The sequence below is a fragment of the Melospiza melodia genome, chromosome 8 (genome assembly GCF_035770615.1).
Source record: "Melospiza melodia melodia isolate bMelMel2 chromosome 8, bMelMel2.pri, whole genome shotgun sequence".
Taxonomy (NCBI): domain Eukaryota; kingdom Metazoa; phylum Chordata; class Aves; order Passeriformes; family Passerellidae; genus Melospiza; species Melospiza melodia.
The window spans coordinates 9,983,578-9,998,881 of record NC_086201.1 but is presented as its reverse complement, the minus strand read 5'-3'; the positions used below and the strand labels follow the sequence as shown (position 1 = coordinate 9,998,881).

The following is a 15,304-nucleotide window of genomic DNA, read 5'->3' as shown; positions in this document are numbered from 1 at the left end:
TTTCAACCTATTGCTGATCCTTTTAAATTCATCATTACAATAACATCACAGGTTTTTAGCACAAAAATGTCAAGGTTCTTACAGCACTAACTCTTAGGGCTATAAACATTTATACCAGCATGCTAAAGAGATTTGGGCATATGGGGCCATACTGGCATCAGGGAGCAGCTGAAAATATGAGTAGGCTAACATTAGATTAAACAGAGGCAGGCAGTAATTTAATTGGCATTTATACGTTGAGAGAAGGAAAAAATAGTAAGTTAAAAAAAGAAATGCGGCTAGGAAGCTTTTGGAAATCAGGGAGGTAATTTGCTTTCCAAAATGATTCATGGCATCTCGTGTTAGCTAATTAACAAAACAGCAGGTTTGTGAATTTAATTGCAGTGGGGTTAGGGCTCCGTGGGCTCGGTTCTCATCCAGGCATTCACTGGGGTCTGTTCAGCCCCCTCAGTGATTTTGCTCTGCTCTTTGGCATCTGGGGGAGCCTGGCCTCCTTCAGAGGGCAGAGTTACAAGTGGCTGCATTCTGAGATAGGAGCCAGATGAGGGTGAAAGGGGCAGGTGGAGAGGCAGGAGATTATCCATTGACTGGCATGACTCAGCCATCCATAAAATGATTTTCATTAATGTTTAATGTGTGTCAAAAATGTCAGCATCCGTAAGAGAGGCAGATAAATTATTTAGTCCTGTGAGTGTCTTGCCTTCCCCCTCCCGCTGATGTATGTAAAATGTTTGCCCTGGTTTTGTTTGGATGTGGGATGCTGGTGGGGGAGTTAAGGGGTTGCTGTTACACCCAGAGCAGAGCCTCGGAGGAGCTGCTGCTGCTTGGCAGTTCAGGTTGGTCAGAGAGGTGTGGGCAATGTGAAGCCAGCTGCCAGTGGCCTGTGCACAGGCCCTGGCATTGCTTGTGGATTGGTTTGCAGAGGAGCGGACCCTGGGAAATTGTAATAAAGACAGAAGAGTGGGGTGTGACAGGAGGTCCTGCCCCCAGGTGGAGGCAGCTCTTGGAGCAGCCCAGCATGACAGTGCACTGTGAGCCTTTCCCTGGCTCCTGATGGAGCTGCCTGATGTGTCCCTGAGCTCTGCCTCAGGTCAGCTGGAGTGCTTGCTGCTGCTCCTCTTGCTGCCTTGGCTTTGCTGGGTTTGTCCAGAGATGCATTACCCTGAGACCTGCAACTGCCCTGTTTGGATGAACTGTGTCCTGCTCTGGGCTGGGAGCAGCCTCTGTGATCCCACCAGGGCTTTGGCTGCTCTCCCTGTACCCCTCTGCAGGGACAGTTCCTAATTTTGCCTGCCCTGTGTCAAGAGCTTAGGGCCTGGATCTTGCCTTATCCCTAACCAGGGAATTCATGCACAGGAAGGGAAAACTCCCCTTTGAATTGCAGATTTAGGTTTTCTTTTATTCCCTTTTTTTTTTTTTTCTTTTCTTTCTTTTTTTTAAATCAGCTTCCCAGGATGACACAATAGCTGCAAGCTGAAATTATAAGCCCTGGCAGAAAGAAAGAGGGTCCAAAGGAGATGAGCAAAGGCAGAAATGTATCCGGTCAGAAGGGATTTGAGGCGACGTGAGGCAGGGGAAATGTAAGCCTAATTAATTGTGAGGTGCTGGTTTGTGAATGTTGAATGAACCACAGTCAAAAATGACTAATTTAAAACCCACTCTGACATTCATATTTGACACAGCCATCCTTCCTGGACAGGGATTTTTCTGAAGGCAGTGGCAACTTTGTCAATCTGTTTGGATGGGGCATGTTAAACTCTGTCAGAAAAATTAAGAAGAGAAAATGTGGAGTGTTTTTAAACCTGTGGGGAAATGCAATTGCCTTGTTTTTTTAGGATATTTTTTTTCTTTTTTAGGGCAGTCACAGGCTTTGGGACAAGGATTTCAATTGGCCTCTAATTAAAGTTGCTTTCTTAGTGTCTGGCATGAAATCCCCTGAGAGGCAGATGTTTGCAAAGCACACTTGGGGCACTGGCATATGGTTCCTTTGTGTGGCTGGCGTTTCAGCAAAGTGCCTCCTCAATGTTGTACATAATTAGATATTTTATTTTATTTTTTTGTCCTGGAGAAGTTACTGATGGCTGGGGACCTCCAGGATGTGAGTAGGAGGCTTTCTGGGATATGGGTGGAAAACCCTGTGCTATGTGACAGGTGCTGGGAGATGCCCTTTTGCAGCTTTTTGGGATAAGCCTGCTGACTAAATCAGTGCCAGTTAAAAGATATTATTCTAATCTACAGAATTTAATAGAGGATGGGACCTGGGGTACCCAGCCTCTACAGCTTCAAAGAGGGCCTGCATCCTTCATGCAGGAATCCATCAGCAGTTCTAAACTTTTTATGGGATTATAAAATTCTCAGGAATGTTTCCATAAGAAACCCAATTGTAATTGAGAGGGGAGTGAAATGAAAAGAAAATATTCATGCACACTTGGCCTGGATAGAGACCATGGTCGTGTTTAAAATGTGACTTCAGATTACAAATGGCCCGTAGCTGTTTATTAACACCATAAAAGACTTGCATCTGGGTGGTCACTGATGTGCAGAGCAATCTGTAGATGGCAAGAAACTTATCCACTAAAATCTTAAGGTGCTGAATATACTTATTTCCCTCTAGGGCAGCACATCTATCCCTTGTACACTTAAGAAATAAAACACAGGATTTTGTATCAGATGATCTAATTTTTCCAGTTCTCTTAACATCTCCCATTCCTTCCCAGAAAGTCTTTCTGTGATCACCAGAGCAAGTCTTTCCTACTTCGATTCCTCATTTTTGCCTGTCTATAAAAATGCACTGCAACAGTTCCTTGCCTCAGAGAACTTGGACAGGTTTTTTTTCCGACAAAATTAATTCATGTTTGAAAGGTGCTTTTGAGGTCTGTGAACCTGACTGTGCTTTACTAATGCGGGCAGTCATTATTTCTGTTCTGTAGAGAGGGAAACCAAGATCTGGTGCAGTTAAAACATCTTGTTCAGGATCATAAAGCAATTTAGGAGCAGAACCACAAATAGAGCCAAGTCTTTTGACTAGCAGTCAGATGTGCTGTCCACAGGGCTACCTATGATGTCTAATTATTTTTCTAAGTGTAAGAACTGAAAGATCTCAGCCTGATTCCAAAGTCCTGATGAAAATGAAAAGGAAATGTGCAAAAAACTGATTCACAGCCATTGCATTATCTTGGCATCTCTATTAGTGGAAGTTTAAAATGAAATGAGTAAAATCCACCATGGATGAAGTTGAAGCAGAGACTCTGCTGCAGATTTTGCATAAATTCAGTATCCTTGTGATGCTTTGAATGGTTTTGTGCCACATGAAAAGGCAAAGCCAGGCTGATGGCTTTGGTGGGATGCACAGGGTGGGATGTTTTGGGCTTCAGATGCTGAACACAGCTTATTAGAGGCCACACGTGCACACAGGCTAATGAATTTGCATGCTAATGAATTTGCATGCTTGCTGCAAGCCCCACTATCTTCCTTGAGGCCTTGCCCATTCTTTGGCTTGGTTTCAAGCTGAGGCTACTGTTTAAATGTGTGGACATTCAAAGGCTGTGCTGGGAGGCTCAGTGCTGCCAAGTACCCCGTGGAAGGAATAACAATCTCAGCAATTAGCAAGGTCCCCCAAACCCCAACCCTGCCTCTCTCCCTGTTAGGGGCTGTGCTGGCAGGGGCTGTCCCTGTATGGGGATTTGAGCAGTGAGAAATCAGAGGGGCCCTCCTGTTGGTGTAGAGGGGGAGAAAAACAGCCAGACTTCTGACATACAAAGGCAAAACTTGGAAGAGGAAGTAGGCTTTAGTACTGCCACCCCTTAGATGTGACCAGAAGGATATTTCAGCAAGCAGGAGTGGTGTATAATTAATACAAAGAAGGACAGTATGAAGAAACACAGAAAAAATAATATTAGTCTTGGACTGAGCCTAATTATTACATGTAAACCCAACATTCATCTTTTAATTTTAGAATAAATGCAGCAATGTAATGCATGTGACTTTTGTCTCAGCTGGGATAAAGAGTGTGGCATGTGGTACAGTGGGATTAATCTTTTGTGCAGACTATCTGTTTGGTATCCAAGATTCTTGCAACTTTTGAAGCTTTGGCATGGATCTGTGTGTCAGTTTGTACACTGAATCTGGTGGCTGGGGAAAGCAAACATAGGAGCATGGAGGGGCACAGCCACTGTCCTTGCCCCAGGGCTGTGGTGCTAATCCAACCTGCCTTTCACCCTGTCCGTGCCACACTCCAATCTGCAGTCCTAAAAGCTTCCTGTGAGACCAGGTATTACCTTTTATTGGTTATTAAGGAGAAGTATGTTGTTCTGGGTTAGTCTTCAGTAATAGTTGGTAATAATATTTACAGCTTAATTTTGTGGGTTTTTTCTCTCTGGTGCTGTCTTTAGATTCAATTGAATTTAATCCTTCCTTCCTTCCTTCCTCTGTGAAATCAAAGCCTGCTCTTCTGCTGCCTGCAGTGGGGAAGGATGGCAGGAGAGCCTTGCAGGCTCCTGGAGAGCTCAGGGCACCAAAATGCTCTTTCTTTGCAGCAAGGATCAGGCTGTTGTCCACAGAGGAGGGATTGGCAGATGCAGAGTGTCCAGCCTCATTTATCTCTGCCAGATGGTGCTAAAATACTAGTCCAGAGCACATGTTGCTTCTATTCAACCAAATGCTTGTGCCATGCTGTGGCCTCTCTGCCTTTGAACCAATGAGCCTCAGCCAGCAAAATCCCAGAGGCAAAGGCCCCAGCAGCCCTTGGCTAAGCCCCTCGGTGTGGCTTGTGAAAAAGAAGAGAAATCAAACTGGGAAGGCTCACAGCCCTGCAGGGACAGACAATAGCCTGCAGGAAGGGGAGGAAGGGGTTAAAGGGGGTTTAGCACACACACAAAGTAAATATTTGAGGCATAAATGCAGAAGGAAAGAATAATGGAGAGAGAAGGGCAGGAGGAGGAAACCAGAAGTGTAAAGAGAAGAAAAAGGAGGATTATATTCTGCTGGAAAACAAAGGGATGTTTGTATGAGAAAAGCATTGGGGAAATGAGGGTTCAGCTCTGCACAAACTTTCTGTCTGACACTGGACAAGTCAATCTCTCTGTGTCTCAGTTTGCAAAGGCTACAATGGGAATACTGAAGTCCCCTTTGTTCTGCCTCTCTCTGCTCACATCAGACGTCCCTTCTGTTTGTGTGTTGTAGAAAGCCGAGACACAACAGTACTGCAAAGACAAATAAATTCCACTGAGACTTGGAGGAAGGCAGAGAAACAAAAAGGTAGAAAGGCAATAGGCTATGATAAACCTGGGAGATAAATGCCCCAAAAACTGGGGTGTGGGGGGTGGAGGTATAGAAATGCAAGAGAGGCCTTTGCTGGGAGAAGAAGAAATGTGGACCAGATTAATCCTACTGTTGCATCCTGGACTCCAGTGGAGTTCCTCGAGGGATGGGTTTAGCCCAAGGAGTTCAGTTTTGTTTGGTTAAAGAAACTTTATGCCAAAGTTTTTAAATAGTCAAATCTGTTCTGAGAACTCTGAGAATGTGGGCTGCCTTTCCTGAAACATTGCATGGAACTTGGGATGAACAACTCTTGCAGAAGGCATCAGGAGCCAAGTGATTAAGCCCCATGCAGTGCTCTGACAGGAGGCCTTCTTCTTGCCTACGCATACTTTTTTTAAGTATAGAAAGTATTTCCATATTTCCAGCAGCTGATCTTTATTTGAAGCCAAGAGCTGCATTTTTCAGATTAGAACTGAAGCTTTTCTAGGAAAAGCCACTCTGGAGCAGACCATTGATCCATGTAGCCCAAGACGGTGTCTCCAGCAGAGACCCTGCACTCTGCTTTGAGAAAGAAATGCTAAAGCTCACAGGGCTCTCTCTGGGGATAATTTATTTTTCACTCCAAGAGTTAGAGCTTGGCTTTCACTTCAAAGTCTGTAGGCTTACATTCTTTCCAAAACTCTTGCTTATTTTATTAATCTTTACAGTTCTCTGGAGATGTTTGCTGATATCCAACCTGTTCAGGAAGCCCCTTGAGCTGCTGACCTCCCTGTCCTTCAGCAGCGAGCTCTCCAGGCCAATTGGGGCATTTGTGCAAGAGAAAAACAAATTTTCTCAATTTCAAGATTGCTGCATTTACCGTGGAAGCATGCTTTAAGCTTCTCAGCTCACCCATCTGGCTTCTCATTACAGCATCTTGTGTAAAACTGTGAGCTGCTTCTGCCACCCAGGGAATCCCTGCTAGGAGATGTTCTGTGCACGTGCAATGCTGCTCTGCCCTGAAATGTGAATCAGCCATACTGAGGATCCACTTTGAATTCTTCAGTGCTTCCAAGAACATGTAATACTGTCAGCTGCTCAGGCTAGCATGGTGTGCTTTCTTCTTGGGTCACTGGAGTAATAAAAGTTTGTGGCCAGTCATGGTGTCCCTGTTCCATGGATAGCACACTAAGCCAGGATGTGATGAAGGTGTGAGGGACTGCAGGGGTGACTGGGTCACAGCACCATCCTCTCTGTGCCTCTCTTTTGGTAAAGGGATGATTGCAGTGCTCAATTGTCTTGGCAGACCATGCAGGTAGAAAGCAAGAGGGGCTCTGTAGTGTAGTGCCACATTTATGAGGATGGTGAACCAGCAAAACAATGCATGACCAATGGCAGGATGGCTCAGCTTGTCCTTGCTTCATCCCTCTGCCAGTCTGTGTCCATCTGCTGCAGAAGGGCTGTCTGAGAGGAGCAGCAGAGAGGTGTAGGGCAGGCTGCAAAGCCTTTGTGTGCATGGGGCTCTGCAGCAAAATGAGATGGTGCCCTGCAGACATGGCCTTGGATCCAGCACGCAAACAAACAAAACAAATGTATTAGAAACAGCTGGGGAAGAGGATGAAAATGAGCATCATTAGGGATATGCTTATAGTAACTTACGAACTGGGGAATGCATCTTTGCTATGCTGGCCCCTCCTGGAGACAGATTGGCTGTTGCTTTTGGAGTCGTTATTAGAGCCATTGGTTTCCCATTTATGCATACCTTGCCCCAGCTCTTGCTGGAAACCTGACAGCATGCTCTGAGATGTAGCCTCCAATGCAGGAATTTTGTCAGGACCTGGAGCAACCTCTGGAAACACTGGCCATGGCTGCATCTGTGGGTCATGAGGTGCAATTTGTTAAGTACTGTGCATTGCTTTAGGCACTGATCTGCCTTTCAGAGCTTCCTTCTTCATCCCAAGGGAAGTTTTGCAGCTCTTGGGACTTATTGTTTATTCCTGGTTGTAGGACAGGCTCACAGTTTTTCAGTTCATTCGTCATTTACTTTGGAGTTTGTCTGACCTGTCCTGGGCGATAGGGGAAGAGAAAGGGGAAGGTACCTGCTGCAGCACTGTCCCCACTCAAATCTTTCCTTGTCTCTCCTGTGCCCAGTCAGGATATCGGGGCTGTTACCAGAGAGCTCCTTGCCTGCAGCCTGCTCTGCTACAGCTCAGGAGATGGCCATTTTTTAAAGTCATACCTTTTTCTCCTGGTCTCCATGTATTTCCTCGGTGAAATGCAGTCCTTCCTTGCAGGAGAGTCTCTGAAACTGGCCTTCAGCCCTCGGTATAGTGGGTTCTTGCTAAGAAGTCCTTATGGCGTGCTTTACATACGCCCACTGGCTTTTTTTAGCAATGTTCACAAAGATTTCAGTTGTATGCTGTCTGCTGCACAGTTGGTTGCCTAAGAATTGACTTTGCCATTTTCCTGACAAATTTAACGAATACTGGGGAAAACTCAACTTACACTGACACTGCAGATCTTGCAGCTGGATAAATTTGGCCCTGTACTCCATTTGAGTGTCTTCAAACCCTTGTGATGTGTCTTGCACATTTGCTGTTCCCATTTGCTTCATGGTTGGATGAGATGCTTATATACAAAGCTTCTTAAATTCCAAATGATGCCTGTGGCTGAGAACTTCTTACCTTTGATGTGAGAACTAGCCATAGCCTGGGATCTGAGGGGTTGTTCTTGTTAAGAGGATAAATTAATAGCCAAGTCTCATGTATTTAACACAGAGTGCACAAAGTCCTGTTTACTTGAACGCAGAAAGAATTCAGTAATCAGGACTCATTTCCCTGGTCCCAAAACACTTTATTGACACAATGCACACTTTAGGCATCCTCTGGGACTCTGCTGCAGTGCCTGTTCAAATTTCAGTTACGTTGGTCTTGGCTTTGCATTGAATTACCTCACTCCTTTGAGTGCTAGTTTTCACTAGCTTAAGGCTTAGCTGGTGAGCTTACATATCTCCTGGGGCTGAGTGTCACAGAGGTGACACCTGAGAGCAAGTGGGGACACAGAGAGGTAGCTGTAGCCTTTGGTCACCAGGGAGGGACATATTTACATGCACAAGACAGCCTTGTTGCACAGTCTGAGACTGGCAAAAACCAGTAACTCAACCTTAATAATACTTAACACTTGTAGATAGCTGAAAATGGATGTTTTGGTCTTCTTCCTGTCTGTTCCAAATGTCTCCCTGGATTGAACCACTTTGCCTTTGCAGGCTGCATGTTGGCAGCAAAAGATGACAATGTAAAGGGGGAGCTTTTATCTCCAGTCCCACTTTCACACCCAACTGGTCAGGTACCATCTGCTGTGTTCAGCAAGGAGGGTGTGATGGCTGCAGCAATGTTACCCTGATTCTAGAAAACTGCTTAGTGACAAGACTTTCTAACTCTGGCACCATCTCAGAAGAATGGTGGTTACTGCCTGCCTGTGAAAGGCAGAAAGTGAAAATACAGGGTTTCAAAAATGTTATATTCTTTGGTGAGCTGGAACAAATCTAAGGGCATATGGAAGATCACTTGTGATGATGGCTATTATTCACTACCCACTGATGGATGAGTTATTTTTCAGGGGAACTGCAGAGGTGTCCTTCAAACCCACCTTTTCTGGGAATGGCAGTGTCTGGCTTGCTCTGGGATGATCCCTTACTGCTGGTCTTTTGCAGAGCAGACAGATGCTGCTGGAACTTGAAACTGAGCAGTTCTGTTCCCAAGAGAGTAAAAGACTGTGATTTCTTGGGTGAATATTTAGGATACATGAAGTAGTTTGACATTTCATGGAAAGCAAATGACCTGTGCAGATATGCGTCATGTGTAATCAAACAGCATGAATTCCCTGAGAATGTGCTGGGGCTTCAAACCACTCATAAGGAGCATGTCCTCCCTCTGAGTGTGGTCCCACCTCGAGCCGCTGCATCCCAGCTGTGCTATGTGCCGCAGAAAGGGGCAAAGGGGAAAAGCTCTCTTTAGGCCCCTCTGTAAATCTGTCTCAAAGGCTGATGCTAAATGGATGTGTATATGCTATCATGTTCCCTGCAATTTTGCCTAGCTATGTTCAGAACAGTGAAGGAAGAAGGCTCCTGGCTTGCTCTGTAAGATGGGGATCTCCCAAGTGATAGTATTGTGGAAAAGGCAGCAGGGATTAATATGGTTACTTGGTGGGAAATTGTAGGTGCACAGTTTGTGGTCATCAGGAGCGGGACTGTGGCCAAGCCTCATCCCCAATGGGCACAGCTGTGAGCAGCAGGTGAGCAGCACTGACAGCAATGAGCCAGGGAGTGCCCAGGGGCACTGACCAACCACCAAAGGGAGCAGAGGGCACACAGGCGCAGTGCATGAACTTAGGGGTATAAAAGGTTGGGCTAAAGAACAAGGAGGGCCTGTGCTTGAAGTTGTTTGGTATTACTCTGTAGGGGTTAAAGCCTTCTGAGGTTATGTGATGATACTCTGTGTATCGTGGCTGTTTTAACTGCAATGTGTGCTGTGACAGAAAATTTGTTAACCTTTCAGAACTTCTGAGGGCTAGAGCAATGAGCTGATTCTCTGTATTTAATTTTTTAAACAAACATATCTCTATTGATGTTAATGTTGTTTGTTTAGCAGTCGTTTGGGTCTCGTTGTGCTTTTATGTAATTTATAGCCTTCCTCCAGTCTGATTTTGAGAAACATGGTGTGTCCCTGAAGCTGGGAGCTCTTTTAATGTAACTTTCCTGTTTTTCTGTTTTGCAGGTTCTTTTCGAAATGATGGTTTAAAAGCTGCTGATGTCCTTCCCATACTGAAGGAGAAAGTGGCCTTTGTGTCAGGTGAGCACACCTTTCCTTGATCCCTCCAGCCCATTGTGACCCCTGTCTGCCACATCCTGGTCCTTATGATGCTGCAGAATCTCAAGGGACTGGTTTCATGTTTGAACTTGGTAGTACCTAAATTAGCTCTTCTGGTAAGAAAAGGGCTGTATGTGGACCAGGACTGTCCAGTAATACTCAGAGCATTGGAAACGTTAATTTTCTTCATATTCTGAGGCAAGGGTAAATGAGCAGCACAGGAAGGATGCAAGGCAGCTGCTTAGCTCCAGCCCAGATATGGTTTGTCTCAGCATGGAGGACAATTCAGGGATCCTGCCTTTGGTTCAAGGTCAATGAATATCATTCAATTTCTGTACGTAGGAAGCACTCAGGCCTATAAATCACTGGTGTTCCATTTACAGTCCCAATCAGCTTGCAGTTAAAAGTACCATTGATGCTGCATTTACATAATAACTCAGATGCTCAAACTTCTCCTACCATTCTGTACAAAGATTTACAGCCTTCATTCAGAAGACAAATCTCAAGGATCTGGGGGTGGGTGAGGACTAGACAATATGGAAGAGGCTTTGAGAATAGCTTAGATGATATTGCTTCTGGTGTGAATTACAACTTGTCAGTGAGAGGGGGAAGAGAAAGTCTGAAGCAATCAGAATCTTGCATGAAGTCACTCAAATTGGCAGCATAAACCCAGGGTATTTCCAGTGGCAGCATTTCTGATGATTACAAACCATTCAGGCTGCTTGCAGTGAGAAAACCTCCATCAAGAATAGCCAGCTCCTCTTGTTTGCAGTCTTTGCTTTTTTGTTTCCTTTGTCTCCACAGTAGCTGACTGCAGAAGGGGGGAGGTTGCAGCAGGGCTTCTTGGTGCCTGGACTCTTCCTCCCTGGCTCTCTCCACAGGAGTTGAGCCCCCAGTCCCATAAGGATGGGGTTCATCACTGTGCTGTGCCATGGATGTGTCATCCAGGCAAGAAAAGCTTTCCCCTCCACTGATAGCTGCTGTGAGATGTCTTCCCATATTTTAGCAGTTAAATAGCCTGCAGATCACAAGTCCAGCTGTGACTTGGGGAAACAATTTGAGGATCTATAAATGCTGACTAAACTTTCATCAGTTACATCAAAATCCATGAGTTTGAGGGAAGCGTCTAAAACACCAGAAGTTTTTTGTGAAAACCCAAGACTATCCCAACAGTACTCACATGCAGGAGTGCTTTATCTTGCACTGCAGTCTCATTCTGAATGTCCTGAAATGTTTTACATGGTTGGCTTTCACTGCCCCAAAGAAGGGAGCATAGTCATAAAAACACAGTACAGTACCTGCACACTTGTTTGAGACACAAAAGCTGAACTGGGTGCTCTGGGGAAGTGGAGGGGAGGAATTTATGCAGGGACTGTACTGCAATTTAGTTCTTGGCTCCTGCTGTTGCTTTGCATGGAAATGCTTGCAGGATCATTTGGTAATTCATGGAATATTTATTAATGACAACCTGTCTGGATTGTTTATGTAGCCCCTTGCACTGATGGTGCCTGTGCTGAGCTCTGAGCCAGAGGGTCTCACATCAAATCATCAGCTCGTTAGACACTCTCCTGTGCCAAGGCTGCCTTACAGAGGGGGGTGTTAAATAAGCAGTGCCAGCACAATCCCCCAGGCTTTCACACCATGATCCGCCGCAGGCAGGGTACAGCTTGCTCCATATAGACTCACCAGCCTCCAGACTTAGATCTGCTCAAAATGTGCTGTTCCTGACACAGCTAGAGGTCCTAGGATTTACACCTCCTCTTCATGGGCTCCAAATGCAATGACTATGGGCAGCAATTCCCTTTACTGCAGAACCATTTGAGTTGCTAGTGTTCAATGCAATAGCCCCAGCATCCCCTTCCAGCCCACAGTGTAAGTACTGCCCAATGTTCCCCATGACTGTTGTAATAAAGCAGATTAAGGAAATGATTTTAACATTTCAGGTTCTTTTTAATTAAAATGGAATAATTTCCTAGAGTATTCTTGGAGCACAGAAGAAAATTTTTGACAAAAAAGAAAAATCAAATACCTGGATTTTTCCAAGATCAACAACAAGAAAAAAAAGTTCTGTAGTTAGCACAGAGTCTGGGAGCACATTGTGTTTTAATCATGCTTCCTTGAGGAACAGGAGAGTTTTATTGAATCTTCTTCATAGTTTAATACTACAGTTAATTTTAATGATAACAGTACAGTAAAGTTGTCAAGGGGATTCTCCTTACACCAGCAGAATTTATGAGCACACACAAAAACTCTAAGCTGAACATGTCAGTTACGGAGTTTATTGCTTTTCTCATCAGCTGTAGCTCACCAGCTTGTTTGTCTGTGGTTCAACAGGAAACTTGCAGAGAACACACAAGACCCTTCAGGGTCTTTGCTTTGCTTTGTGTTCCAGTGTGGCGGATGCTCCACACCTGGACCCTGCAGAAGGGCAGAACAGGCAGGCAAGGCAGAGCAGCTGCTGCCTGCTCCACAGCAGGCACAACAGGACCTTCCTGCACAGCCGTGTCATCTCACAGGAGCACTCAGGCTCTCACAAGTGCACTTAATTTCAGAGTTGACATACAGATCTGTCTGGGCATGGATTCATCCAGCCTGAGTGCTGTCTGGGGCTCTGTGCCTGGCACTTCCCCTCAGCTGAGCCAGCAGCAGGCGCAGGGCTCTGCATCTGCATCCCTGCACCGCAGGAAAGTTGAGGGGTGGTGGATAATATCAAGACTTTTTCCTGGAACTGGTTCTTGGTTTCTTCCAGTGATCTCATCTATGAGCTAGACTGAACCTGAACAAAGTTCACATGTGTGTCTAAAGAATACCTGAATCCCATTCCACAGCTCCTATGCAGAGCCATGGACTGAGCAGTGGTGGGTGAGGCGCATCCCAGCCATGGCTGATTGCTTCCATTGCTGACCTCCTGGAAGCAGATTAAGCAGGGGGCTGGCAGGGGGGAGGCTTTGGCCACCTGCTTGTTGTCTAAACACTAATAAAATCTTGGCTTTGCCTGGGTGGTTCAGTGTGTTGCTTCCAGCAATGGAATGGTTTTGGGAGCCATAAGGGAATGAGTTACAAGCCAGAGACTGATTTTTGTATTCTAAGAGGGAGATGAATGCTGAGGAGAAGACATAAAACAGGTTGTAGATTATTTTAGGTGGTTTTTTTTCAGTGAGAGGTGGTGAAATATTTTGGAAACTGGGCTTATAGTCTTTCTTGGGAAACAGACTCTGTTTTAGAAGAGTGGTGTAAATTGGGGCGTTGTTCAGCTGCTTGATTATATTTATGGTAGATTTTCTATTGATCAAGGCAGTATGGAACGAAGTGTATGAACTTTCAGGAAAGAGAAGGGAATTTGTTACCATGTTTCCTTCCCATGCATGGAAATTTTCATGCACTTAGGCTATAAAAAGCTTGGTAGTTGACTGATGTCATGGGTCTTGCTGAAAGCATTTCCCCACATCCCACCCAGAAGAGTTTCTCAGGATCCTTCCCGGTATTTCCGCTCCCTGGAGGGCTCAGCAGAGCGTAGGCTCCCGCTGTCACCCAGGTACTGTCTGCTCATCTGCCGAGGCAGGAGTACAAAGGAGGAGGCTGGCCAGGTTTCTGAGAGCGTGGTTGAGCACAGAGGAATCAGCAGAGGAAGGGTGTAATAAGCTGGAGAGCTGCTGCAGCTGTGACAAGAAGAGCTCCCAGCTCGTGTCTGCAGAGCAGGAGGGTTTCCTGTGTGCTTTGGGCACCAAAGGGCACAGAGCAGGGAGAAGTGGATGCACTAACAGCTCAGCCATCTCCATCCTTTGGTAGCCCACTGTCCCCAGCCCCACATCTCGAGTGGAACCTCATGATCTGGGTCACAGCAACCTCTAAACATGACTGAGAGCCTTAAGGAAAAGCAGAGACTTCCTGAAAGGTCTTTCAGAGAAGGAATTTCAAAGTAAATAGATCTAAAGAAAGGACAGCTTTACAATTAAGTTCCACCAAATTGAGGCCAGCAGCATTAATGAAAGAGGAAAGCTCAGAGAAGAAGACACTGACCTTCCCAAGGACACAACAGGTCACTTAGTGCCAGAGATACCACATGTTGAGGTACATTTGTTACTTTTTCTTCAGTAGATGCACTTCCGCCTTCAGAAAAAGGCTTGAAATGAGACCCCCAGTGCCTCTGGGAACTGAAAGAGTTCACATCCTTGTTTCAGGAGGTCACAAATGCTGGTTTGTGGACACTGGAATTTGTATTGGGTTGGGAATAAAATTAACCAAAATATCTAATTTTTGAATGATGTAAACATTTTGTATTTACACAAAAAGTTTTGATTTAAAAGAAAAGTTTCCATTCTCCTTTTCCTCTGGAATGGAAATTTCAAATGAAACATCAACAGTTCTTCTATATTTTGTTACAGAAAAATATCTTCCTTTTCATACCATTCCCTGGTGGAGTTTGAAACCAACAGAGTTCAAAAAAGGGAAATCTGCTATTAGAAAAACATGGCATTCCTTGACTATTTCTCCATTCTTGTCTCAAATGAGGATGAGAAAGAGTGTGTTATTAGGGTGAATCTGTCCTCTCTTTGTTGCTCCGTATTCTGTACAGCTTCCAGCCCTGTGCCCTGGGGTGTGGGTTTGGAGTGTCTGCTCCACTATCAGCAGTGACTGGCATCACCGTGTGCTGTGGCTTATTGGCCAGTATACATTTAAAATTAAAGAAGTAACCCCAAAATACTTGCATAAAGCAGTGAAATTGAATTACAAGACACAACAGCTTGTCTCTTCAAATCTGTGCAGTGGCTTTGGGTGATTGCAGGACAAATCTACTTGATAGGAAAAGGAATCACTCAGTGGCTGCTCTGGGCATCCCATCTAGAGTGTTTGACTTGTTCTGCCAGGAGATCTGGTGAGAACAATTAGCCTTGTTTTTGGAGTCATTAACCGTAAATGTAATGTCATGAAATCTTGCCATTAAAATTTGATTTGGGGAATTGACTCTGAGACATGGATGCTGCAAAGAGCAGCACTGTGATTGCACTACGCCTGTGTTAATTGCCTTGTTGTGGGAGCTTAAATTTCCATCACTTGCACTAAAATCACCTGATTGGAACCAGCTGAACTGGAGGGTGGTCACACAGCTAATCCTGTGTATGACCCTTGCAACAAATTAGTCTGTCTTGAAGTTGCAGGAGTTTTAGTACAGAAGACTTCTCACAGTAAGTCCAGTA

At 45.1% G+C, this 15,304-nt stretch overlaps 1 protein-coding gene across 12 annotated transcripts in view; it reads left to right on the top strand.

The window, feature by feature from the left end:
- Positions 1 to 15,304, top strand: part of KALRN (kalirin RhoGEF kinase) — a 465,384-nt gene that overhangs the window by 142,875 nt on the left and 307,205 nt on the right. For all 12 annotated transcript variants that reach the window (XM_063161744.1, XM_063161745.1, XM_063161743.1 and 9 more), the window contains exon 2: positions 10,014 to 10,088. In XM_063161744.1, the coding sequence (XP_063017814.1) occupies positions 10,014 to 10,088 (75 nt within the window). The remainder of the gene's footprint in view (positions 1 to 10,013; positions 10,089 to 15,304) is intronic.